The sequence below is a fragment of the Pseudophryne corroboree genome, chromosome 9, assembly GCF_028390025.1.
Source record: "Pseudophryne corroboree isolate aPseCor3 chromosome 9, aPseCor3.hap2, whole genome shotgun sequence".
Classification (NCBI taxonomy): domain Eukaryota; kingdom Metazoa; phylum Chordata; class Amphibia; order Anura; family Myobatrachidae; genus Pseudophryne; species Pseudophryne corroboree.
The window spans coordinates 122,511,148-122,536,720 of NC_086452.1; the positions used below are offsets into that span (position 1 = coordinate 122,511,148).

General features: G+C 41.9%; 1 protein-coding gene across 1 annotated transcript in view; it reads right to left on the reverse strand.

The window, feature by feature from the left end:
• The window catches only part of LOC134956771 (uncharacterized), a 68,760-nt gene extending 46,715 nt beyond the window's left edge, over nt 1-22,045 (reverse strand). Inside the window, exons 1-8 of the mRNA XM_063938733.1 lie at nt 21,978-22,045; nt 21,030-21,100; nt 16,166-16,225; nt 11,314-11,361; nt 8,471-8,515; nt 5,136-5,201; nt 3,513-3,560; nt 3,066-3,107 (exon numbers count right to left, since the gene is read on the reverse strand). Coding sequence (XP_063794803.1) covers nt 3,066-3,107; nt 3,513-3,560; nt 5,136-5,201; nt 8,471-8,515; nt 11,314-11,361; nt 16,166-16,225; nt 21,030-21,100; nt 21,978-22,029 — 432 coding nt within the window. The 5' untranslated portion in view covers nt 22,030-22,045. The remainder of the gene's footprint in view (nt 1-3,065; nt 3,108-3,512; nt 3,561-5,135; nt 5,202-8,470; nt 8,516-11,313; nt 11,362-16,165; nt 16,226-21,029; nt 21,101-21,977) is intronic.
• Between the last annotated feature and the right edge of the window lie 3,528 nt (nt 22,046-25,573).

Below are 25,573 nucleotides of genomic sequence, written 5' to 3' on the forward strand. Positions count from 1 at the left end.
CTTATATAGAATCCGAGTCTCGCGATAGAATCCGAGCCTCGCGAGAATCCGACAGCGTCATGATGACGTTCGGGCGCGCTCGGGTTAACCGAGCAAGGCGGGAAGATCCGAGTCGCTCGGACCCGTGAAAAAAAACATGAAGTTCTGGCGGGTTCGGATTCAGAGAAACCGAACCCGCTCATCTCTAGTCCAGAGTTGTAACTAAACATTTCAGTGTCCTGTGCCAGAAAGAGTTTTGTTGCCCCACAATATTTTAAATAGGGACAGTGTGTGCCGAAGGCGCTTACCCCCCAAAAAGGGTCATGATCTCATGGGGAAGGGGCATGGCCACACTACAGTACCCTCAATTCACATTATGCCATACAGTAGTGCCCCTTATACACATTACACTACACAGTAGTGTCCCTTATACAGGTTACCCCATACACTAGTAGTGCCACTTAGAAATTATACCACACAGTAGTAGTGCACATTACACATTATGCCACAGAAGTGATGCCCCTTACACAATATGCCATATAGTAGTAATGCTCCTTACACATTATGCCACATGGTACAACTCCTACTACACATTATGCTACACAGTTCAATTCCCCCCTTCACAGTATGACAGATTGCCGCACAGTACAAATCCCCCCTTACACGTTGGGGAAAATGTAATATGGTGTGAGAATCAAGAAGTGAGAGAATTTGGGAGTGTTCTCCTGTTTGTTTTTTTTTTGAAAGTGGCAATCATTTACATGGCAAAATCAACCTGGTTTTGCCATGTAAATGATTGCCACTTTAAAAAAACAGGAGAACTCTAACGAAATCTCTAATTTCCTAATTCTCACACCCAATTACATTCCCCACATTGTGCCACCTAGTACAAATCCCCCCTTACACATTTTGCTGCACAATACTGACCCCCTCCTTACACAATATGCCACATTGCCACACAGTATAAATCCCCCTCTTACACATTATGCCATATTGCCACACAATACAAATCCCCCTCCAGATCTCTCTCACCTAAATACTGCACTTACCCATTCACTGATGCTATCCTGCCTTATAGAGCTCCTCACTCTGAGGAGCAGGTCACTGTGGGAGGATGGAGAGCTCCCTAATGATGGGAGCTGGGGAAAGCTGCGGTGGTGATCCTAGTGAGTTAGGCTACAGCTGCTCAGCCAGGGTTTCCGGAACAAGAATTGAAGACAGTGCAGGAGATGGGGGATGGTACGGAGCACAAGGGGCATGCTGCTGCAGCGCTGCCCGCTGTAGCTTATAATAGTAGCAGTGCACCCAGCAGAGAAGGAGCAGGGTGCACCACTACTGTTATAAATTGCAGCGGGCAGTAGTCAGCAAATAGTGGCGGGCTGGCAGTGCATACACATCGGTGATCGTGGGGTGGAGGTGGGTCCACCCAAAGGGCATGTACTCTTTGTATAGGTGCACAACCCTAGTTATGGCTCTGCCATAGGTCTTAGGTACTGAGTTAGGTGTTGTCATAGAACAGGCTCCAGCAGAAGACTAGTGGATACATTTAGACAATCTTGTGTTATGCTTTCAAAACTCTTGTATTGTGCCCTTGCCACTTAATTAATAGTTGTGGGTGCGGCATCCTCTTCTCTGTCGTTGTGTCTGTCTGTTTTTTTCAAGTCACAAAAACATATGTTCATGAAAACTGCATCATTTTGTAATGGAAACTCCTAGAAATAACATGCACTTTGTTTCATCTCAATGAAGCTTAATCTGAGCAATAGCAAAAGCTACATTTATTGGCATCATCAACGCAAGAGATACTGAAAGTTAAATCTCTTAAAAAAAATGTTATAGAGGGCACTAAATTGACAGGGGGCCTTATTCAGACGTGGATGGAGTTGCTGCGCATATTGCAAAATACTGATGTTTGGTACTTTGCACATGCGCCAGACATATAATGTGCATGTGCAGTACTGGTCTGCATCGTAGGATGCGGTACTGCATCAGACAGTCAGTGATTGACAGTCTAATGTTGTTTAGGGGAAAAAAGGGGGCGGCAACGTAGGCCTCTGTTTCCCAAAATGGAGGTGTGTCTCCACCGTTGTGGGGGAGTGGCAAGGTCAGGATCTCCGTTGGAAGAGAAGATATTTTCTGTGCTTTTTGTTTTATCTGTAGCGGACGCCTGGCACGACCCCATGGGTCACATAGCCGATGGTGGTGCAGATGATCTGATGCTGCTTCCTAGGACACAGCTTGTATCACTAATGCAAGTAGGAGCATGATGTCTCCTGCTGCATTACCATATTAGTGCTATCGCTGCTGCTTCCATGTAAGCTGCAGTGATAGGACCTCCTTCCACATCTGAATCAGGCCCAGGATGCCGTAGAGGAGAAACTTCTCAAATACCTCTAATTCCCAGTAAACATCTGCTTTCCTCTGCCAATTAACAAACCACAATGTCAGACTCCACATCCTCACTCCTCCCACCACTCCAATTTTCCTATATTCTTCCCTCCCTCTCTCTTCCCCTCACCCATCTGCCACTGCCTCAACACAGCAGAATAACAGTGCGTGGGCGTCTAGGCTGCAGAATCAGGCAGAATGTGAAGGTCTGACAAGGAGAATTGCTATAGTGACCCATCACCACTGAGAAACGAATATGTTATTATAGGTTGGGACTATAATGCCAGCGGTCAGGATCCCAGAGGTCAGCACACCAGCCTTGGGATCCCAGCCAACAGAATGTCAGTGGGGGGTGGGGAAGCGCAATGAAGCCTCTTGTGGGCTCGCTGCACTCTCCATGTAGTGGGCTCAGTGGCTCACTGCACTCACCACAGGTTCAATTCCCTCAGGTTCTGTCAACACCAGATGGCCTAATGATGCAATTCTATGGCAATTGTATCATTTTTGCCCTACCCCTATTGAAATATGCATGAATTGTGGCATTTTACCACACAGGGTTTAATGACGCGACTGGTCCATCCCACCCCATCTCCTCTCCAGGCTCCTCCGAGAGGAAACTTCAAATCTAGGTAAGTTTGGGTAACAGGTGTATTGCTGTATTGCTGGTGGTCACATGACTATAGAAAAGATTTGCATACCTGGATGTTTTTCAAGCATTGATCTTGTAGAAGGGGGTTTAGCTGTAAAAGATCACATATTAGGAGGAAAAACATATCATAAGATAACAATTGTTAAAAATTTGTAGTAAAGTAACAATTACACAGAAACACAATATATATTCTGTATCTTTAAATATTTGCTAATTACTGTTAGTTGTATTTTGTCACAACCATTAAGCATTTGCACAAAAATTTGGGCACATGGTTAATTTTGGACATTATCCATGATCAGTAACAGCCAGTGAAGCCATAACACAGTGGAAGATCATTTTATTCCAACGACTTGTAATAGGCATGCAGAAACAAAGTTACGTGTTTAAGTGCAATCAGTAGCATCAATTTACATTATGCAGAGAAAGAAAATAAATATTTTGTACAAAAAATAGTAAGTACAGTATTTAAAAAAAATCAGTACATCATTCTTACCAGGTTGCAAACAGCATCAACAACATTTGTAATGAATTCGCCTGAGTTCTAGAGAACAATGAAATATAATTAATTCATTTTTAAAATACTTTTATTTAGTAAAGAAAGAGAGACAGGATCATCAATAGCAGGTCTAAACCCAAGTGTGAGAAGTGGGAGTTGCCAATACCCCATGGTGGTCACAAAGTACAAGCAGCAGACTGAGGGGGGTATGTCTAAAACATTCTTGTGGGCATGGTACTGCCTTCTATTCACTTGCAGGCCCCCAGAGGGATGTAATATGAAATACCAGTGTATGGGATCCCGGCGACCGACACCAGCATGTCGATGCTCAGAATCCCAACTAGGGTCAGGTAAGTAAGCTTATCCTTACCCTCTTACCCTAACCATCCCTTCCCGCAACATAAACCTAATCTTCTCCCCCACAACTCCCTGTGCTGACTGAACCTAACCCCCACTCCCTGCATTCTAACCCTAACCCTCCTTGTGGGTGCCTAACCCTACCCCCCCTCCCTACAGCCTAACCCTAACCCTTCCTTTCCTGCAGCCTAATCCTAACCCCCACCCATTGCTAAACTCTAGAATTCGAGATGTAGCCGGTCAGGATTCCAGTGTCAGCATTCCAGAGTGATGTCAGCATTTTGGCCGCGTGTCAGGATTCTGGCACCGGTTTTTCGAGTGCCCGCATCCCGATCTCCGGCATCCTGACTGCACCCCCCTCCCCCAGAGAAGTCTTTGCCTGGGTACTTTAAAGCCACCATCCTTCTCTGTTGCCCTGTGTAGAACTAAAGGGACGTATACTGGAACCCCTTCATTAGGGAGATACTACTGACAGATATTGTAATGGTTGCTTTGTCTGATATGTCAGACTGGAAAAGTTTTGAAGTCCATCCAGAACTAGGGCACAATACATTAACTGACAGTTGAAAGGGGTTAGAGAAAACTCTGAGATCCAGCAACCTATACAAATTTCACACATATGTTTGGGCAGGTTCATCATAAGTGCAGCACAGAACTGTCTGCATATATCCACCATGTCTTGTGAGATCCCAGTATCAGAAAAGAGTATGTTTATTGTTACTTCAGAGTTAGAAATTTAAATATTAAAATGAGATTGTTAATAAATCAGTCTACAAATAGTTAAAACAGTTTACTTAGGTGTATACTTATATACAATGTGTTAATTAATATCACCCTAGCCACAGTATTGCTAACATCTAACAATTTATGCATTGAGCATTTAATAGCACCAGATACTGGCAAGGTGTTCCTAGGAATTTGGAATTGTTGATTAGACAGCATCCACCATATTCTCCACCAATTACATAATCTTCCATATACATAAAAAACTTATATATTATAATGGTCATGGTGATAGATCCAGTTGGCCTGGCTAACAAAAATCAGCCAATCAGGAGCAGACCCTTGATTTGCTAGGCTAAACCAATCACCGGGCAGTTATTAGAACAACTGTATTTCCTATATAGTTAATGGATGTTTTATATACTGTATATTTCTTAATTTATTTTACCATTTAGACTAATTACAACATTATTTGTGTAAAAAGCACTAATGACTTATTAACTTTAGTCTATAAATGAAAATAATGTAAATATAACTTACAAGAGCTTTCTCCAAGCATGAAGAAACATGATCTGCGATTTCTAAAACATTATCTGCAGTGTCTTCCTAGAAAACAAACAAACAAACAAACAAACAAACAAACAAACAACATATTCATATTTGTTACTGAGTAAGCAACTTTCATTTAATTTCTCAATACAAATCTGCCATATTTTGTTCAGTGTTCTAGAGATGAAGGTGTAAGGAGAGATGTGATATAGGGGGATGCGTATCAAAGTCTAGAGAGTGATAAAATGGAGAGAGATAACGTACTAACAATCAGCTTCTGTCGTTTTACAGGCTGTGTTTGAAAACCTTCCTCCAGTGTATTTCTCTCCAAGCTTTGATGCATCTCTCTAACAGAGACACAATACAAGTAGTTGCATTATGGGTTCTGAAAATAAGTGTAGTAAATTACATACTGTATATGGGTGGTCTCCAGTATGCCGGCTGTCGGGATCCCGGTGCACATTATACCGGTGCCGGGATCCCGACAGCGGGCATGCCGACACTCAGGGCCGTTTCTTGGGGCAGGCGAGCAGTGCAACTAACTGTGGATCCCTGTTTCCCCCTCCTATTTCCCCCTGAGTAACCCGCTCGGGGGGCGGAGTTTCACGGAATGACGCGGTTGCGTCGTTACGTCACGACGCAACCCCGTCACTCCGCGAACCCCCCCCCCCCCCGAGCGCAATACGGAGTGGGATCCAAGTTAGGAAGAGGGAAAGGCCGGCGCGAGGAGCGACTGGTGAGGTGGGCCGAAGAGCGGTAATCGCCTCTGTAAGTATTCTCTCTCTCTCTCTCTCTCAATGTGTAAAATGGGGACACCTGCCGTAATGTGTGAAATGGGGACTCTTGCCTGCCGTAGTGTGGGGATTTAATGTATCAAGGGCATTGCAGTGTGTGGTATAATATGGTGCAGGGGGCATTACTGTGTGGGGCTTAATATGGTAGAATTTTTTTTCCTGTGGTGGTCGTGATCTGTTGGAGCAGGGTCAAAAACGGGATTGTGAGGTAGTCTTTTCAGACGAGGTCATGCCCATTTAGATGAGGCCACGCCCATTTATATGAGGCCACGCCCCCTTGTCGGGTGCGCGCGGAAGTTTTTTTATAATCTAGGTGTGTGCGTGTAGGGGGGGTGTCACATTTTTTTATGTCATGGGGCGCATTTTTAAATCTCGCACTGGGAGCCAAATTGGCTAGAAACAGCCCTGCCGACACTTATTCTCCCTCGTGGGGGTCCACGACCCCCCTGGAAGGAGAATTAAATAGTGTGGCGCGCGTAGCGCGCCCCCGTGCCCGCAGCGTGGCGAGCGCAGCGAGTCCGCAAGGGGCTCATTTGCGCTTGCCACACTGTCGGTATGCCGGCGGTCGGGCTCCCGGCGCCGGTATGCTGGTCGCCGGGAGCCCGACCGCCGGCATACCATACTACACCCCTGTATATAGCCTCAGTAAAATAGCATTACTTCAATGCATTTCCCACATTTTACACACCACATTTACAGACTGATTTAAGAAGCATACAGACTAGACACGTTTAATCTGATTACACAAGTTCTCTCATTCTTAATTGTACCATCATGCTAAGGATAAGCACTTTATATGTACAATATTGTTTTGACTTTTAATTACGTTTATTTTCTGTGTGCTGAACATATAGGGGTGAATGTAATAGCCTATGAATTGCAGGCATTGTCAATATCCCAGCAAGTTAGGCTGATGTTTAAAAGTAGCAATCATTTAAAATGCAAGGTTTTGCCTTTTCAATGATTGCCACCTTAAAACACCAGCCACTTTAAAGCATTGCCAGGATGTCGGCAATGCCACTACAAATACCCTATAGACTCTTCTTTTAATCACATGACAGGGTGAGAGGGGCTTGTGGCAGACCTGGCACTGTGGCAGACCTGGCAGAGGAGGCGCTGCGGGCCAGGGCAATGTACTACCCGGTGGATTGTCATCCCGCCAGTTGTTTGTTTACCAAACTGCACTGTCCACTCCATCTCTGCAGTGCTCTGCCTCATGGTGCTCTGGACCATCAAGGTGTGCATGCCCATGAGTATTGATAGACGCCGCCGGGGCAATAAGAGAAGGGGCTTACAAAAGGAGGCAGAAGGTAGCAGGCGCTTGGCCAATAGATTTAGGGTATACCAGCTGTCTACGCATATGTACGATTAATATCACAATGCGGTAAGAGCTGCCCCTTGTTATACCTGCACCACCAGGTAAGAAGGTGTGCGGGGTGTCCTGCATCTCCTAGCACCAGGAGGAGACGTCTGCACGTAGTCGCGGGGCTCCTCCTCCCTGCAGCTGGAAGGACAGCTGGCTGTGTTGTGGGGAAGGAAGAGGTGGGTGGTGGGGGGACCGGGAGCGCACCGGGAGCCTGCCAGCACGCAGGTGAGGAGGGCCTGTCTGAGCAGCGCTGGGTGGCAGACAGACGGCAGGATGCGGAAAGTAGCCCATAGGCTTCTATAGGGTTATGCCAGAAAAGCTGGCAATACCCTCCACATCATTAAGCAGGCGGCCGGCAGTTAGTTTTTTTTTTTTTTACCGCATTTTTCCTTTAGTACATCCAGGCCTCTATGTCAGGCAGACATGAAGGCATCACACCAGGAAGCAGAAAATACACAGCTGCTGTTATGCAAATATGCTTGTGTGAAAAATAAAAATTCTCTGTATTGGTGTTGTTGTGGATGCACTATGGACACTCCGCAGTTCATTAGACATAATCAGAGATTTGCAGGCTCTGTGAACCCCTTAATCAACAATCAAGGCTTAAGGGTGGGTCCCTTCTACTGTCCAGCTCATGCCAAGAAGGTCAGAACACAGCGCATAGCCATAGCTGCACCACACTATACAGCAGTCACATGCATAACTGCATATGCATCCTATAGACTTTATCAGCCATGTATATACATGGATGCTGAGGGAAGGTTACGGTGCAGAAACAGCCTGCAGAGCCTGTACTCAAAAATCCCCCAACTTCCTCCATCCCCACTATATGTGATCATGGCTTAGAGGTGCTCGCATTGCCCTTACAGGATATGCTGCTAGTATGGTAGTACATGGAGGAGGGTGAATGAGTCCTCCATTCACCATCCCATCAGGAGGAGCTGTCCCTCTGTACTGGGTGCTTCTGCAGTGCTGCTGTCTGTGCATAGAGCCTGGGAAGCAGCAGTGAATTCACCACATGCTTCTACTTCCTGGACATGCCCGAGCGAAAGCGCCACCTGCTGGTGCATGTGCAAATCTCCTCTCCACCCTTCATGCTCTTCTATAATTAGTTTCCATCCATGGTCAAAAACAGGTGCAAATTACTAGTATATTTTTAAACTTACCAAGTTAAGTCCAGTAACTTCCTGGATGGTACATTCATATGGTTTCTGTTGAGTATCAAAAATGAAATGACATTAAAATATTTATATTGTATATAAAATGATCATGTTGTGAGATGACAGCAGTTTAGAGTGTTGACTTCAGAGCAGTCAAAGCTTAAATAGGAAACTTAGAATACATGCACATACTGTATATCAGTTTTGAGATAAAGGAGCATATTTTACCGAGCCTACCTTCAGTCTTATGTAAGGAATACATTAGATACCTCAACCTTCTTCGCATCGTGGTACGGGATACTGGTGTTACAAATGTGTATGGGTGAATGAAGACAAACAATTGGCTCTGTCAGTCAATGTCTGTATGCATATAACACCTGGGATCATTGGTCAGTGATACTCTCTAGCACTAAAATCATCTAATTAGATTCTGACTGATGGTATTTGATGTTTTCAGTCCAATTTCACATGAAACAGCCAAACTGGACTAATATTCTATCACTTTTGGGGCTAAAATTACAATTTCTACACACTGACCGATTTTAAATTAGGTTACTGCACACTGATGCTTTGCCTGCCACCAGCTCCTGAAACATTTGCATATATGTCTATGAATGTTACTTGTTATTATTTTTGTATAGCGAACATTTTAAAAAAAAAGTTACGCTGTTTTTAAGCATGTCCTTGATTATTGCTGATGTCCTCTGAAGTAGCAGTGCTAGTCTTGTGTCTTCCCAGCTGTGCAGGCAGGGCGTGAACATTCCTTGCGCAGAAATGTTCCTAGGGCCTTCCTACCTCTATGTCTGTCTGTCTTTGCCCAGTTTTATTCTATAACTGTTGTTTTAATTGTAAAACACAACGGAATATGCTGCGCTATATAATAAACTGCTAATACATAAATAAATAATATACTGTCCTAGAGCATCCCATAGGATATTCTGCGGCAGCATGTCACTGATGCAATATACAATATTTTTGTTATCAGACTTAAATGGTTTGTGACCACCCCATATTTATCAAATCATTTTAAGTCAAGATCTACTAAGAATGCATTTACATATATCTCAGCAAGGTAGAAATGCATTTTTCTACTCTAAAATGAATGCAGGGACGTCCTATAAGTCATGTAAATTACCACTATTTACCTTTATGTTCTATCTATTTCAAGCATACTGTGAGATATACCCCGCAGCTCATTACCCGCAGCCTCCAATTCAATTAGCGACTTTACCCCATATGTTAAAGCACAGAGGAGGACTTTCTCTCACAGCTTCAGGAGCTGTGAGCAAATGTCTGTGGGAAAAGGCACTCTCTGGGGATATAACACATGGGGAAACCCATACATTCTGCAATTTATGCAGAATGTATGGGTTAGCGTAGCGGATATCATCCCTGTGTTTACAGTACAGGTTAAAGGCTGTTTTTTTTAATAGCCCCATAGAGCCATCATTTAAGGCATATATATAGTAAGACCTCATTAGTGTATGATATGGATTAAGCTGCTCATAGAATGTTCATGAAACCTAGCAATCAGGGGCGTCAGAACGTTTTATGTTGGGGGGGGGGGCAACATTTAATCCCAATTTTTCACCCCTGGAGCCACTAGTGAGGAGGTGGTACCATTGGAAGGAGGTGGAGCCTCTAGTGAGTACGTGGCCTGTAGTACCAGGGATGGAGGCACTACAAGGAGTAGAAAGACTGTAGGACCGCAGTAGCTGTGCAGTGCCCTGCCAGCTTGGCGCCTGGGAGCACACTATACATCATGAAAAGGCTGCCGCTGCTCTGTCTCTCCCTGCACTGCACGGAGGATGCAGTGTGCGGTCTTCCACCTGACCGCACATTGCTCCTCCAGTACATCGGCACCTCTCTCACACTGCACAGAGGATGCAGTGTGCGGTCTTCCACCTGACCACACATTGCTCCTCCAGTACATCAGCGCCTCTCCCACACTGCAAAGAGGATGCAGTGTGCGGTCTTTCACCTGACCACACATTGCTCTTCCTGTACAGTGGCGCCTCTCTCATGTTTGGAGGGCGTGCTGCCCCCTTTCCCTCCCCGTTCTGATGCCTCTGCTCGCAATATAAAGTTAGCTGAATAAGAGTTGGATATGTAAGGGGGTAATTTAATTCTGGGTATTGGTTGCAGTTTTGGAACAGTAAGTACATTGCATCCACCGGCATCACATTTTTTGTGATGCCGGTGATTTCTTGGCACTACTGTACATGTCTAATATGTGCGCAGCCAAGCATTGCCAGAATGCCCAGCAGAACATCCCTAATGACATTTTTTGATGCAGAACATCAACTGAATGTAGGGATGGGCAAAACTATTCTACAGCATGACATAGAAGCTTAACTGATACCTGTTTATAAATTATTTATTCCTGCATTTTACTGACAGCTTAAAATCATTGCTTTTGTCCCAATTTTTTAATTATTAGAACATTGTTATAAATATATTGTATTTTATTAAGTCTATGGAGTCTATTCATGAAGCAGTTTAGTGGGGAAATGAGCCAGTGGAGAAGTTGCCCATGGTAACCAAACAGCATTGAAGTAACATTTCTCAAGTGCATTCTATATAGTTAGACGTAGCAGGTGATTGGTTGCTTTGGGCAACTTCTTCATTGGCTCACTTGCCCACTCTTTTCACTGCTTCATGCATAGACCCCTTTTACTTGAAGAAACATTGCTTGATCTCTGGCCCATCAATGTACAGTATTCATCATCTACACCAAGCTCATCTAGTTATACCAAATGAGATATTTAAATAAGTGAATTTAAAAAATATATTTATTATTAAATATTTATATATTTACTGTATAGTTAGAGGAAATAAACAAAACTTACCAGAACACTTTTTACTTCTTCAATTAATTGTTGACTGTATGTTTCTTTCTGTAGAGTCAAAGGTTAAAGAAAATCAATAGAGTGCACATTGTTATTTTGGCAATTACTTAATAAAGGTTATGCATGCTGTACCAAATGCGTGTCATTGTTAATTGCCCAAAAGGCCATCATAATTAAAATGTGTATTAAACAGTTTAATAAAATGTAATTAAATTATTTATTTAATAAAATATACATGTCACAAACTATTAATGGAGGTGGATAGTTGATGGACCGTTAAACAGATAACTAGAGTAGCCAGGTCTGTGATGGGCTCACAACGTCCTACACGTCGTAAACTGCTTACAAGGTAAGCCTACTGTATATGATGCTTGTTCCCAATGAAAGAACCATTAATAGAGTTCTGAAAAGTTGAATATACAGTATGCTCAGGGCCAGCAACAGAAGTCTTGGGGCCCGGTACAGTGATATCCCTGGGGCCCCCTCAGAATATATATATATATATATATATATATATATATGTGTCCAGTAGAAGTCCGGCACTCAGATCAATACTGGTATAAATGCTGCGGTGCCCTCCTCGTGGGGTATTGGAGCTCCACTGTACAGCAAGAAAATTTCAGGCGACACTCAGCAGACTTGAGTCAAGAATTTAAGCAAGTGTCATTTATTGACCGTGGGCCGACATGTTTCGGAGAAGATTCTCCGTCCGATCTATATCTATATATAAATGTGACGTGCAGTGGGGTGAGGCAGGTGAGGCAGAGTCTTTCCTGTCATAGTAACGTTGTGCCAGAGTTTTGACTGTATAAAGTATATTAAAAACACAAAGAATATGTTTGAAATATCTTATTTGTATTATTCTAATCATTTTTATTGCCAAAACTGTGGAGTAAAATGTATATGGCATGTGAGGCAGTGCCTCCCCTGCCTATCTTCTCCACACATCTCTAAACAAATCTCACTAAATTTCCAGTAGTTTATAGTGCTGTACCACTGCATAATGCCCAGATGTACCCTTCGACGCATATATTGTGTGTAAATCTGGCTCTGGTGCTAGCCAGTGCCTCCTGAGTCATTTAGCTCACCGCCTGACCCTGATATATGCATCGTAAGCTCAATTAAGAAAGCTCTTATTAAATTAGATGCCACCACACCACCAGTAGCACGTCATTTTAAGGCAGCAAAGCACATGATCAAGGACTCTCCAAGTAATGCCAATGACACTGCAATTAATGCCAATTGAACAAGTTCCCCCCTCCCGTAGAGGAGGTGACAGGAACACAAGCCTACTACAAAAGGAGTGTAAATGCATTTATAATATGGAGACAATGGCACCAAATGGACTAAACGAGGAGTTGTCGTTTACCCCTTTTTTCTGAGTATGGATGAGGAAGATCAAGCTGGTTTATCTGATGGACCCAATAATTTATATTTACTAAAATAGGGTTAATATTATATACTCCCCTTTGTTAGTCATGTAAATTCACACTTCATCCTGTCCTTAGTGAGAAATGATCTTTGGTCCCCACAATCTGTTCTGGTTTGTTTACATGTCCCTTTCATTGTTCAGAGACTGCATTTATTGATGTAGTCTTATATTTTTGATTGTTTACACATGGCTCACTAGTATTTCCCCCTGCCTCTGCAAGTGCACCATTGGCCAACCATGATGAGGGGAGCGTTGCCACGAGTTGCCTGGCAACATCTACAGAGACAGGGACGCCCGGATGTTGATGCTGCTGACGTTGGAGCAAGTTTCGCGTCACGTTGGTCCGTCCCCTGCTGCATCCGTCCGAGGAGTTTGTTTCGACATCTAGAAGTGGCGGCCCATAAACCCTGCACGACTGGCTCTAAGTGATCAGGGCATTATGCAGTGACGGGGAAGGAGTGAGCGCAGTACACCATGTGCATCTGATAGGTGAGCACTGGGACATCATACCAGCAGATTAAACAGGTGTTTGTTTTGTGTTGTAATCAGAGTTTGTATATATGTGATCTCTGGTGATGGCTAGACTTACTGATGGCTTTCCCTGACGAAGGTGCTGTTGCCCAGAAACAGCTGTAGGAGCTGTCACTTGCCACGATGCACTGACCTGCTAAGTATCATTTTTTCATCTCTATTGCTGTTTATTCTTATGTCTGCACGATGCACTTTTTTTCAAAAGAAATATATGAATTAAATTCAATGGATTTTGCTGCTACTTTAGGTGTGCTGGTTTATGTGGATTTTCCACAGTTTTTGATATGCACTATTGATCACCGTGCACCCATCCATTTATGACTGAAAGTGTGTGCGATCTACACTGTTTTGTATATAATGTATATCTCCTTCCTCCCACACACCCCACAGTCTGTCTCTTCCCAATTACTCCATGCTGTATTCCCAGCTCCCCCACCCTGTCCTAAAGCCCTGAATCCCCTCACCAAACCACTCTAACCCTGGGGAAAGACTCACCTGTGCTGCACTCCCAAGTATCCAGACCCAAACAGCGCACAGCATGTACCATGTGGCCCTCACACCCCACCAGAAAAGGCCATCACAAAGCTGCTGCCATGTCCTGTAACTGCCTGCAACAGAACTGGACCCAGAAGAGTGGGCGCACACTCGCGCAGCACAGTCACTGTGTTTGAGAGGCTCCTGTCACTCTGAGACTACGCCCACACTGCCTACAGATCGCTGCCTTATTTAGACAAGACGGGTCACATCCCTGTCGGGCACTAAGGGCCATATCCTTGTGGCCCCTCTGATCCTTGGGGCCTGGTACAGGTGTCCCCTTTGACCTCCCCTGTTGCCGGCTCTGTATACTCTGTAGTCTTTTGTGTATTTTTCAAGGCATGTGAAAGACTCCTCCAATATGCCAGGGATGTAATTTGCAAGGACAGCAGTTTTCACTACTGCCATGGGCGTGATTACAGTGGGTGCAAGGGATGCCATTGCTAAGGGGCCCAGATGTTAGGGAAGCCTCGGCTCAGGTTATAAAGTTGCATACCAATTTCCCAGATTTGCCTGCTAAGCAATTCAGGCTGATCTATTGTTTATCCTGAATTGTGGAACATCACATTTTCAGTGACAGGAGTGTGTAGTGGATGTTATAATGGTAAGGTGGCACTGTAATGTGGCACAATATGAACTGGAGGGCACTGTAATGTGTCATACTCTCATCAGTTCATTGTAATGTAGAGAGCACTAGAATGTTACATGATAAGAATTGGGGCACTAAGGTGGCACAGTATGAATAGGGGGCCACTGTATGTCATAATGTGAATTGGGGGTACTATATGTTATAATGTGAATTGGGGACACAGTGTGGAATTATGTGTCCTGGCAGCCCTACAATGTGACATAATGCAAACTAGAGAACTATGATGGTTCATAAAATAAAGGGACACTACTATATTAACTAGGCCACTACTATAGGACATTACATTATTTAGGGCACTATTATGGTTCAGAAAATGAACCAGGGCACTATTATGGGGCGTAAAAATATCAACTGCTTTGGAGAGGTGTCTCTCAAAAATCATTGGTAGAGGGGCCCCTAAAATATGTTGCTATTTGGCACACAAAGTTCTGGTTACACCCCTGGCTACCACTGATCCTGTGATTTAACTTTAAACTGGATAACTATAATTTATTATCATATGCTATGGTGATTACAGATCACCCAGATGTGCTATTAATCACCTGAGACTGGGTACCTTTCCATATGATGTGTAAGAAATTAAATGATTACAAAAGCGATAATTTCAGTTGTCCTTCGGGATCTGGGGTCCCCCTGCCCATGCACAGTCTACATGTCTGTTATTGCATGGGAGGGATACCAGAGGCAACAAATCTCGGTAATTTCTGTGGAATGTAGCTCACAGGCTACAGCAGCTAATGCCATTTTCAGATAGAGTTGACTTATGGGTCAAACTCTAGAATGCTTAACATTCTGGAGCTTGGTAAACCTGACTGTGTCGCAGGCCCCATAGAAACCTATGGGGCCTGCAGCTGCTATGGTCCCTCCGTTTCTGACTGAGACAGATATGGAGATATCTTCTGCGATCCCTACTTAATACTTTTAGGGGATCCACCTTGAAAACACCTGAAAATATTATATGATAAATGGGCCTCCCAAAATGAAAATATCCATTGTGATACTGACTGGTAATAATTACTGCAGTGCCCCAATTATTGCAATAATTATTGGTAATAATTATTGCAGTGCCACCTAAAGTTATATGTCTATCAGGATCTCTAGAGTGTGTTCATTTTTGAAAGCAGAGTTTCACCATGAGGGTTTGGAAATATACAAAATATTAATTATTATTATTATTAGACAGAAAGCAACTACTTGGTACTGAACCCATAGTGAATATATATATATATATATATATATATATATATATAAAATATGAATTTTATGTTTATATATTTTTTATTTCAGTGCTGTTGCTGTAAATTAGGATTACAATACAGCTGCTTGATATTTTTATTTTAGAATATTTCTCGTATAATAGCAGGGCTTAGTAAGGACATATGTTTCAATAGGGAGTGCTCTGGTTTTCTTGTATACTAAATATGTGGATACAGTATGAACAAAAATGTTCTCACATATAAAAAATATTTATTGGGCTATAGGTATTCCAGCTAATGATATGCCATGGCTATTTATCGCTTGGTATGCAAACCAATAAAAATATCTGTTTGCTAAATATATCATTTATAATAGATCCAAAATGATATTTTACATGCTTTCTGTCTCATCACTTAAGTTGTATTCTACTTTTGTTCTGTTTCATATACACTTACATCTTTCACTTGCAATATACATATAAGAGCATCAAAAGCAACATATATAGTTACCTCATTTCTATGCATACAAAGGGTTTTGGCAAGTTTAGTCAGCAAGTCAGGTGAGCAATGCTATTGAACAAAAGAAAATAATAGTAAATACAATAATACTATTCATGAAATATGTGATATGCAGAACTCAGGTTAATTACAGTGAAGTGAATCACAAACACACCCAACATCACAGCTAAGGAAGCCATAGCATTTCAGTATAATTATGTGGCCATAGCATTATAATCAATAAAACAATGCCAGGAACAATACATGTTGTGACTGATAGCAAGCAACAAGCTATGAACTTAACCGATCTATTGTACAGTACTTAAGGGGGGTACTCACAGAGCGATCCCGGCATAAAATCTAAGCGATCTGACTACATTGCTTAGATTTTAAGCATGATCCCTCCGTGTGTACCCCCACAGCGATAGTGATGCGCGGGGCTATCGCTGGTGCTAGATTGGCATGATTGGCATGTCACTCATTTCACCTGCTGGGTGAAATGAGCGGACCCCCGTCCCCTCCCTGCACGCTCAGCACACATCGCACTGTGTGCTGAGCGGGGGAAGAGATGTGTGCTGAGCGATTCGCTCAGCGCACATCTCTCCCCACATCTCCCCGTGAATACGGGCCTTAAGACTAATGAAAGCTGATATCTTTATGGTTACTATGGATTTAGGATGTTATTCAGTGTTGTTAGCAAACCAAGAAAGTTAGCAATTGGGCAAAACCATGTTGCACTGCAGGTGGGGCAGATGTAACATGTGCAGAGAGATTTAGAATGGGTGGGCTATATTTTTTCTGTGCATGGTAAATACTGGCTGCATTATTTTTACACTACAATTCAGATTTAGATTTGAACACACCCCACCCAAATCTAACTCTCTCTGCACATGTTATATCTGCCCCACCTGCAGTGCAGCATGGCTCTGCCACAATTGCTAACTTTTTTGGTTTGCTAACAACTCTGAAGAATAACCCCCTTAGAATTGTTCTTTGCACCTTGTCATTAAACTGAACTATATACAGTATATATATATATATATATATATATATAAAACACAATAGTATCTTTATCTCGCGCCAACCTGGGAGCAGCACTTCGGGAGAGATCTTTGTTGGGAGACCTCAAAACATACAGAATAAAACACAAATTCCCAAGTGCGCTAAGATGGAATGTATTTACACACTTCTTCAGGCGATAATTTCGTCAGAATGTAGACTGGAGGATATTTAAAACTGGGGACCTGTAACCGACACCCCTCACCAAAATAGTCACCCAAACAAGAGGCCAATCGGCCAATTAGTAAAAAGTTGTTTTAATAACATGTAATTGAACATATGAGTTTTTACACAGTTCACAATATAAAATTATATGAATAAAATACAACCAAAAGAATACACAGCCAACACGTTTGTGAGATGGATCCTAGATACCCCTCACCTTTTGCAAGGTGCGAGCTCAACAGGGAGTATCTTCACAAACTAGATTGTGATCCTTTGACTGACAAACCCAACGCGTTTCGTCTTATCGACTTCGTCAGGGGTAACGAGTATAGAAAAAGGACTAATTTGCTCTCGATGGATTTGTATAAATGATCCTATCCTCAAAAAAGGATTATTCGAAATATATTGGGACTTAATAAGTGGAGCTCTTATATCCGGACTCCTAATGGATGTTTCTTCTAAAAAGTATAATCAATTAAGTGATGATGTTTTATATGGACTACCTTAAAGCTAATTTAGGCGTGAAATCTTTATCAAACCGCCTAGAGGAATTATTGATTCTAGCCTCCTAGGAGTGCTGACAACCGAATATCGGCATTTTTGTAAACTACCTAAAAAATGGTATCCACTTTTAAGAACCGAGACTACTTCTAATTCAAGTATTGACCTTCATACAGTAGAAAACTCCAGAATTAAATGGCTGGTTTGACAATCTCAAAGGTATAAATGATGTGGCTTCCTCCATAGGTCTCACAGAATGGATCCTGGGAAAACTTTAGCTGCATGTGGAAGTCACAGAGTAAACCGATATTCGGTTGTCAGCACTCCTAGGAGGCTAGAATCAATAATTCCTCTAGGCGGTTTGATAAAGATTTCATGCCTAAATTAGCTTTAAGGTAGTCCATATAAAACATCATCACTTAATTGATTATACTTTTTAGAAGAAACATTCATTAGGAGTCCGGATATAAGAGCTCCACTTATTAAGTCCCGATATATTTCGAATAATCCATTTTTGAGGATAGGATCATTTATACAAATCCATCGAGAGCAAATTAGTCCTTTTTCTATACTCGTTACCCCTGATGAAGTCGATAAGACGAAACGCGTTGGGTTTGTCAGTCAAAGGATCACAATCTAGTTTGTGAAGATACTCCCTGTTGAGCTCGCACCTTGCAAAAGGTGAGGGGTATCTAGGATCCATCTCACAAACGTGTTGGCTGTGTATTCTTTTGGTTGTATTTTATTCATATAATTTTATATTGTGAACTGTGTAAAAACTCATATGTTCAATTACATGTTATTAAAACAACTTTTTACTAATTGGCCGATTGGCCTCTTGTTTGGGTGACTATTTTGGTGAGGGGTGTCAGTTACAGGTCCGCAGTTTTAAATATCCTCCAGTCTACATTCTGACGAAATTATCGCCTGAAGAAGTGTGTAAATACATTCCATCTTAGCGCACTTGGGAATTTGTGTTTTATTATATATATATATATATATATATATAGGTATGTGATGGTCCGGCACTCTTTGGAAGGAAGGGTAACTTGGTCCGGTGCCCGTGCTGACGTTTTCACGTGTTTGTAGTGAGGTGGATGCCCGGCACTCTGGACTCAGTAAATGTAGTAAATGATAGGCCCTACGGTACTGTCAACGTTTCAATTTATTGTAAATTTTCCTCAAGACATATGAACAAAATAGACAAACACTCACCTTATATCCCCACCATTGTGCTCAGTGCGCGGGCCGTTGCGGGGGACCGCCTCCCGGCGAGGTCCGTCGGGTGGTGACCGGGGCAAGGCCCTTCTGAGATGTGAATCAAGGTGGATTCACAAACTGGACACTGTAACCCCTCGGGGCCTTAATGATATGGTACCTCTATCTTGTTTTCTTTAATTTCAATATGGCTATCATAAGTCTTTTTTCCCCTTTCTTCTTCTGTGTCCCTCTCCTCGTCTTTCTTTCTCTCTCTCTCTTTTACTTCCTTGACTTTCTTATACTGCCACTTTTAAGAAATGCATATCAGATACCAGTGGATAACAGTGTATAGTTTTACAGATTTGCAGCACAGTATTTAATCTGTCTTTTATAGCGATCATTGCTAAGCTTATGCAATCATTGTTGTTGTTTCTAGCGATGTCATGGTAACCCAGCACTGGACGTGCATCACGCTATACGTGATGACGTCTTTTTACTGCGCAACAGCTGACGGGAGACTTCCGGCCCGACGGACCTCGCCGGGAGGCGGTCCCCCGCAACGGCCCGCGCACTGAGCACAATGGTGGGGATATAAGGTGAGTGTTTGTCTATTTTGTTCATATGTCTTGAGGAAAATTTACAATAAATTGAAACGTTGACAGTACCGTAGGGCCTATCATTTACTACATTTACTGAGTCCAGAGTGCCGGGCATCCACCTCACTATATATATATATATATATATATATATATATATATGTATACATACAGAGAGATCCAGCACTCCAGCAGGCCCTCGGCTGCAGTGGTAATATGCTCACAGTGCCTTCCTCATGGACTGAACAGCCCCCAATGTATCAAGCGGAAGAAGGCGGCACTCAGAGACTTTCCAATTTCAAACGTGAACAAGTTTAATGGTGCATCACTAAGCCATTAAACTTGTTCACGTTTGAAATTGGAAAGTCTCTGAGCGCCGCCTCCTTCCACTTGCTATGTATATATATATATATATATATATATATACATATATATACGATAATATTATCTTGCATTTTTTGTACTTTTATCTGTTGTATTTAATCCTATACCAGATTAGCTTGATATTCATGCTGTCAGTCAGCTATATGATCATGTTGCTACTGTACTGTATCTATGTGTCTTTGTTGGGGTCAGTTTAGAACCCTATGGAGCTAAATGGCACTAAAGGGAAGAAAAAAAAGTACAGCTGTGCACCTAGACAAACCATATTAATGTAAAGGGTGCAAATACATTTTTTTTTTTTTTTTTTTGCATGTGAGATAAAAACTGACTACTTTTACATGTAGCCTCTAAATACTGGACAGCTTTATTCTGCTGTGCAGTCAGCATGTCTGCATTCACAATATAGACAGTCATTATGTCAACAACAAAATGTCGAATTTTATCATGTCACCACGGCTAAAATGATGACATTGAACATGCCGACATCTGCAAAATGTCAACATGGTTAAAATGTTTACTGTATATATGACATGTACATTGTCAGAATGTTGGCAATATACATTAGGGTTAGCTGTTCTCATTTCAAACTGTCAATGTTGCGGCAGTGTTAACATGTTCCAAGTCAACATCGTGCATGTTGTCATTATGAACATGTCGACGTGCAGTACCTATTGATTTGTTGTAGTCCACATTATGACTGTCAACATTATAAATGCCATAACGAACACATTTATTTTTACACTGTAATTTACAGCCCAATTTACAGGACATCACCCCTCCCCCCTTCCCTATCCTATATACCTCTACAATGTTTAATTCTGTCTCTCTTCAGGGTCAAGATGACTTTGCTAAGGTGTACATTTGATCTTTTTTTAATTTTTGCCCAACTCAGCTACTATATGTATAAATGAAATGTGTTAACTTCCTTCAATTTCTTTTAACTACAAATGACATAAAAAAACCAATAATACCTGTATTGCTGTCATTAAACATTTAGAGGGCATTTGCTCAGTCGCCCCCTCCTCCACCTCCACTGATACTCCTGATGTATTTTAGGAAACAATTTAAAAATGTTTTATTATACATCGATTCCAGACCAATAATTAAAGACAATATTTTTTAACATTTGTTGCCTTTATTACGTTATGCCTTAATTTATACAACAGCAAAGGTTGTAAAATCTAAAAGTTAAGCCTTGATAATTAAGTAAAATTTAATTTGATAATAAATACTGACATAAAATAATCATTATAAAATGGTTTTGTTTTTAAACATATAGATGTAAATTACCATCTCAATAAGACCTCTAAAATCACTCCTATGTCCATCTTACGCTTTATATGGTAAGTACGGTATATCTTGATACTAAGGATGACCAATCAGTGTTCCTTTATCGATATTCTGGGCTGATATGGGATCGCCATATTTGGAATGATACATAATACAGGTATGTTCAGAATAATATTGGTACTGTATTACTAAATATCAATGTTAGGTGCTGCACATGAGCAACTGCTGTCTACAGCAGATCTGCAGCACTCGGCTGCAGCTCTGAAAGTCTCTGAGAGGTAGAGAGCGCCTATAAGGAGACACCATGAAGTTCTTAGCCTCTCAGAGAATCTCAGGACAGACAAAAACCAATGTAGGAGAGTGTTGGGATAGGAAAGATGTAGTATATCATAGCAATAGGATCGATCTGCATGATATATAGACTGCACCATATTGGTTGAAATATCATGACCCTCCAGTCAGAAAAATTTCTACAGTATTTCTGAAATATCAGATATCGATGCAGATCCCTACTTTATAATACCAACTTTGGCTATGACTCATCAATATTGAACTTCAAAGTATTGCAGAAATGAAAATATACTACACATAATGCAACAACTATTTACTAGAACCAAGGAGTTTCTTACCTTCATTGCCAAGGCTGAGACCAACCAGCATAAAGAAAATGATACTCTTCATTGTGCAGATTGTTGGGTTCACCTCAATCTATGGACAATACCTGGGATCAGCTCCTGTTTTATATTGTTAGAGGACACTGTCATTGCACAGGATCAAAGACTTTGAGAGTTGCCAAAATCAGTGTCCTCATTAATGCTGCAAGTCTAAAATAAATATTTGAATTAGATAAGAAAACCGTACACAGGTGCCACCTTCATAATACACTGCACTCAAATTATTAGTAAGATACTTCTTTATACTTGCCCACTGATCCATTTTCTAAAAATACCATGCCAATAAACCTAAATCCAATGAAGTTGTTGACTACTAAACTTTCATCTCATTGAAGGACAGTCTCACACATGTTTAATTTGAGGTATTTCATTATTAACTTCAGTTGGAGGGATTTATTTGTTTGAAACGATTATTCATCTACAATCAGATGTTGGGGTCTATTTATCAAATAGCCCTGAAAAGTCCAATTTTCTCCTGCTACTCATCACGGCAATTGATAGTAGATGTATCTGGGACAGTGGCAATCCTGGCTTACAGCAGTAAACAATGACTTATCACATAAACAGCCAGTTGGTTTCTCACTCTCCTCACCTGTTCATATGTAACCCAGCATTGCCAGGTCACACAGATGAATTGCACACAGATGACCAGACTGGAAGGCTTATCTTTGGCTTCCAGGTACAGATTGGTTAAATGTAAAAACAAAAATAAGAACAAATTGTAAAAAAAATATCAAAAATTAAGCTACAATTTAAAATCATTTTTTTAAATAAAAATAAGGACAACTTTTTATTTATAAAGCATTTTTCTTAAATTTTACTGTGTCTGCTTCCTCCATCCTGAGATGGCAATAACCTAGAAAGACAGTTAGCTTACAGTTACTCCTGTTGTCCTTCATAAATATGTGTTAAACATCTTCTCCATAGCCAGATTAATGTGGGGGCACAGGGGATACTGTACCCCAAGCTCCCCTCTGTTAGGGGGCCCCCCGACCGCAGACAGTGAAATCACTAACTCTCCCTCTTGTGCAGCAGCAGAACCATGCAGCCAGAATGTGAGCAGGAAAGTAAGCAGTGCAGGAAGAGACACAGGAGTATCAGCTTGCATGAGCTACCAATGAAACTTCCCAACAAGAGGAGAAATTGGAGGGGGAAGAGAGCTGCAAGTGACTCAGGGAACACAGCTTCTTCTTCTCCCCACCTGGGTGTATGGGTCCTGTGCAGTGGTGAATTTCCCATTAGGCACGGGGGGCGTGTGCCTAGGGGCAACACTTGTTTGGCGGTAGCACTTGCTTGCTTGAGTTGGTACTGTCAGCCCAAAAAGTACCAGTAACTGCAAAATATTTCCACTGTACTGTACCATATTCCATCTTGAATGGAGTGTAAATGGGTAGAACATGCACAAACTGCCACTGTAAGCTATCCTACTTAGTATATATGTATACATAATCGAAATAAAAAATGCCATGGTGGCTTTTTGTTATTCTATTAAATTGGCTATCCTAAAATGAGGGCTTATAAACCAATTAATAAAAATAATGAAATTAGGCAGGTGGGTTGTGGCTGTTATTGTTGTGCCTAGGGGTGCTCTCACCCATAAATCCACCCATGGTCCTGTATAACCTGTTATTTAATGAGAGCATTTGTCCTCCTCCAGTCCTTTTCCAGTGTTTAAGTAGTACAGGGGCTGCTGCTATTTCATTTTGCATGATAAATTATAGAATGTATCTTTCTATGTTTATCTTAAGGTTGTTTAAGTTGTCTTTGTACCACAACAATAAAACGTTATAAAATATTTGTCTTTTAATTAGGTGGAGCTATAAACAGTACTCAGGCATTATTAAACTATTAGTTTAAATCTAGTATACACTATTGGTTTAAATTTAATATAAACAATCCATACCTCCCAACAGACCCATTCCAGGAAGGACAAAATGCTCTCTACCTGGGCTTCCCTCTTAATTTACGATTGCAACCACCTGTGTTGAAATACGCTTCTTGTCAGTTAGTTAGTTCAACACAGGTGATGCCAATCATATATTAAGAGGGAAGGCCAAGTAGAGAGCATTTTGTCCATCCTGGAATGGGTCATGTTGGGAGGTATACACAATATAATCCCCCGGGCCCCCCTGTCTTAAGTACCTCAGCAATGATCTTCCCCATGCATAGCAAAGCTATTGCAGTAGAGCCCATTTGATGGTTATGGCAGGCAATACATGGCAATAGCCATTGCATTCTGTGAGTAATGGCAATTAGGGAGAATCTCTAAATTATATGATAAGATTTATTTAGGGCTCTTCCCTATTTGATAAATAGGCCATTATATTTGATTGGTCATGATGATGCCACACTCAGTAAAATGATTGGTTTGGTTACAAAAAGACCTTCTGCACATTTTAGAATTTTTTTTATATATTGTTATCCCAGCAATAATTAGTGAAGTGTGATACCACCTTAGATATTATCGGTTCAGAGACAATGTAAAATAAGACATTTTTAATTAATTAAAAGTCTTTTAAAATATTCCATGCCAAGTATTAGAATACATCAAAAACATCCATATGCAATACAGACGTAAAGAACATCAGATGATTACTGTATACTCATATATTCATGGAGAAATCCGGATTTGCTCTTTGTTATTGGCTCATGTCGATACAGATGGAATTCAGAAAATACCCATGCGTTTCATCAGAATGAATTCCTCAGGGGTATATCACAAAGCTGTGATGACCAGAGGTATAAATGATTTGAGGTGTAAATCTCCAGAATAAATGAGCCTATAGTAGAGGTTCAATTGTAGATTTAACTAAAATTGTCCCTGCAGGGGAATCAATCCAGTAATACCATACAAATAGATAAAACAATAGATACAACAATAAATAGTCCACCGTGAAGGTGCAATCTTGAAAAATACACAAATGATGTGTCTAGAGCTTTTTCACAGCAGTATGTAAATAGATGAACTATACCATAGATAACTTGTATACACTGATGACATACATTTACATGTTTATAGACTTAGGGGTATATTCAATTGAAGTCGGATCTAATGGATCCAACCTGGGCTATTCAATGGACATCTCAATTTGACTTTTAAAAAAGTGGAATTGAGATGCGGGAGGGGAGACGGGGTAGAGCCGCGGGCAGACGGGGATGAGCAGCGCTACAGCAGTGGCTATATAGCCGCTGCTGTAGCGCTGCTCTCCCCCGTCTGCCCATGGCTCTCCCCCGTCTCCTCCCCAGTCCCTCCTCTCTCACAGCTGCCGCTCCCCATCCCCCTCTCACACCCGCCACTCCCTGTACCCCCTGTCACAGCCGCTGCTCCCCATCAGCTGCCGCTTCCCATCTCCCCCTCTCCCCATCCCTCCTCTCTCACAGCCGCCGCTCCCCGTCCCTCCTCTCACATCCGCCGCTCCCCGTCAGCCGCTGCTCCCCGTCTCCCCCTCTTTCACAGTTGCCGTTCACGGCAGCGTCCACCAGGCTCCAGCAAGTGAGGTCTCACTTGCTGGAGCTGGATGAATACTGCTGTGAGCGGCGGCTGTGACTTC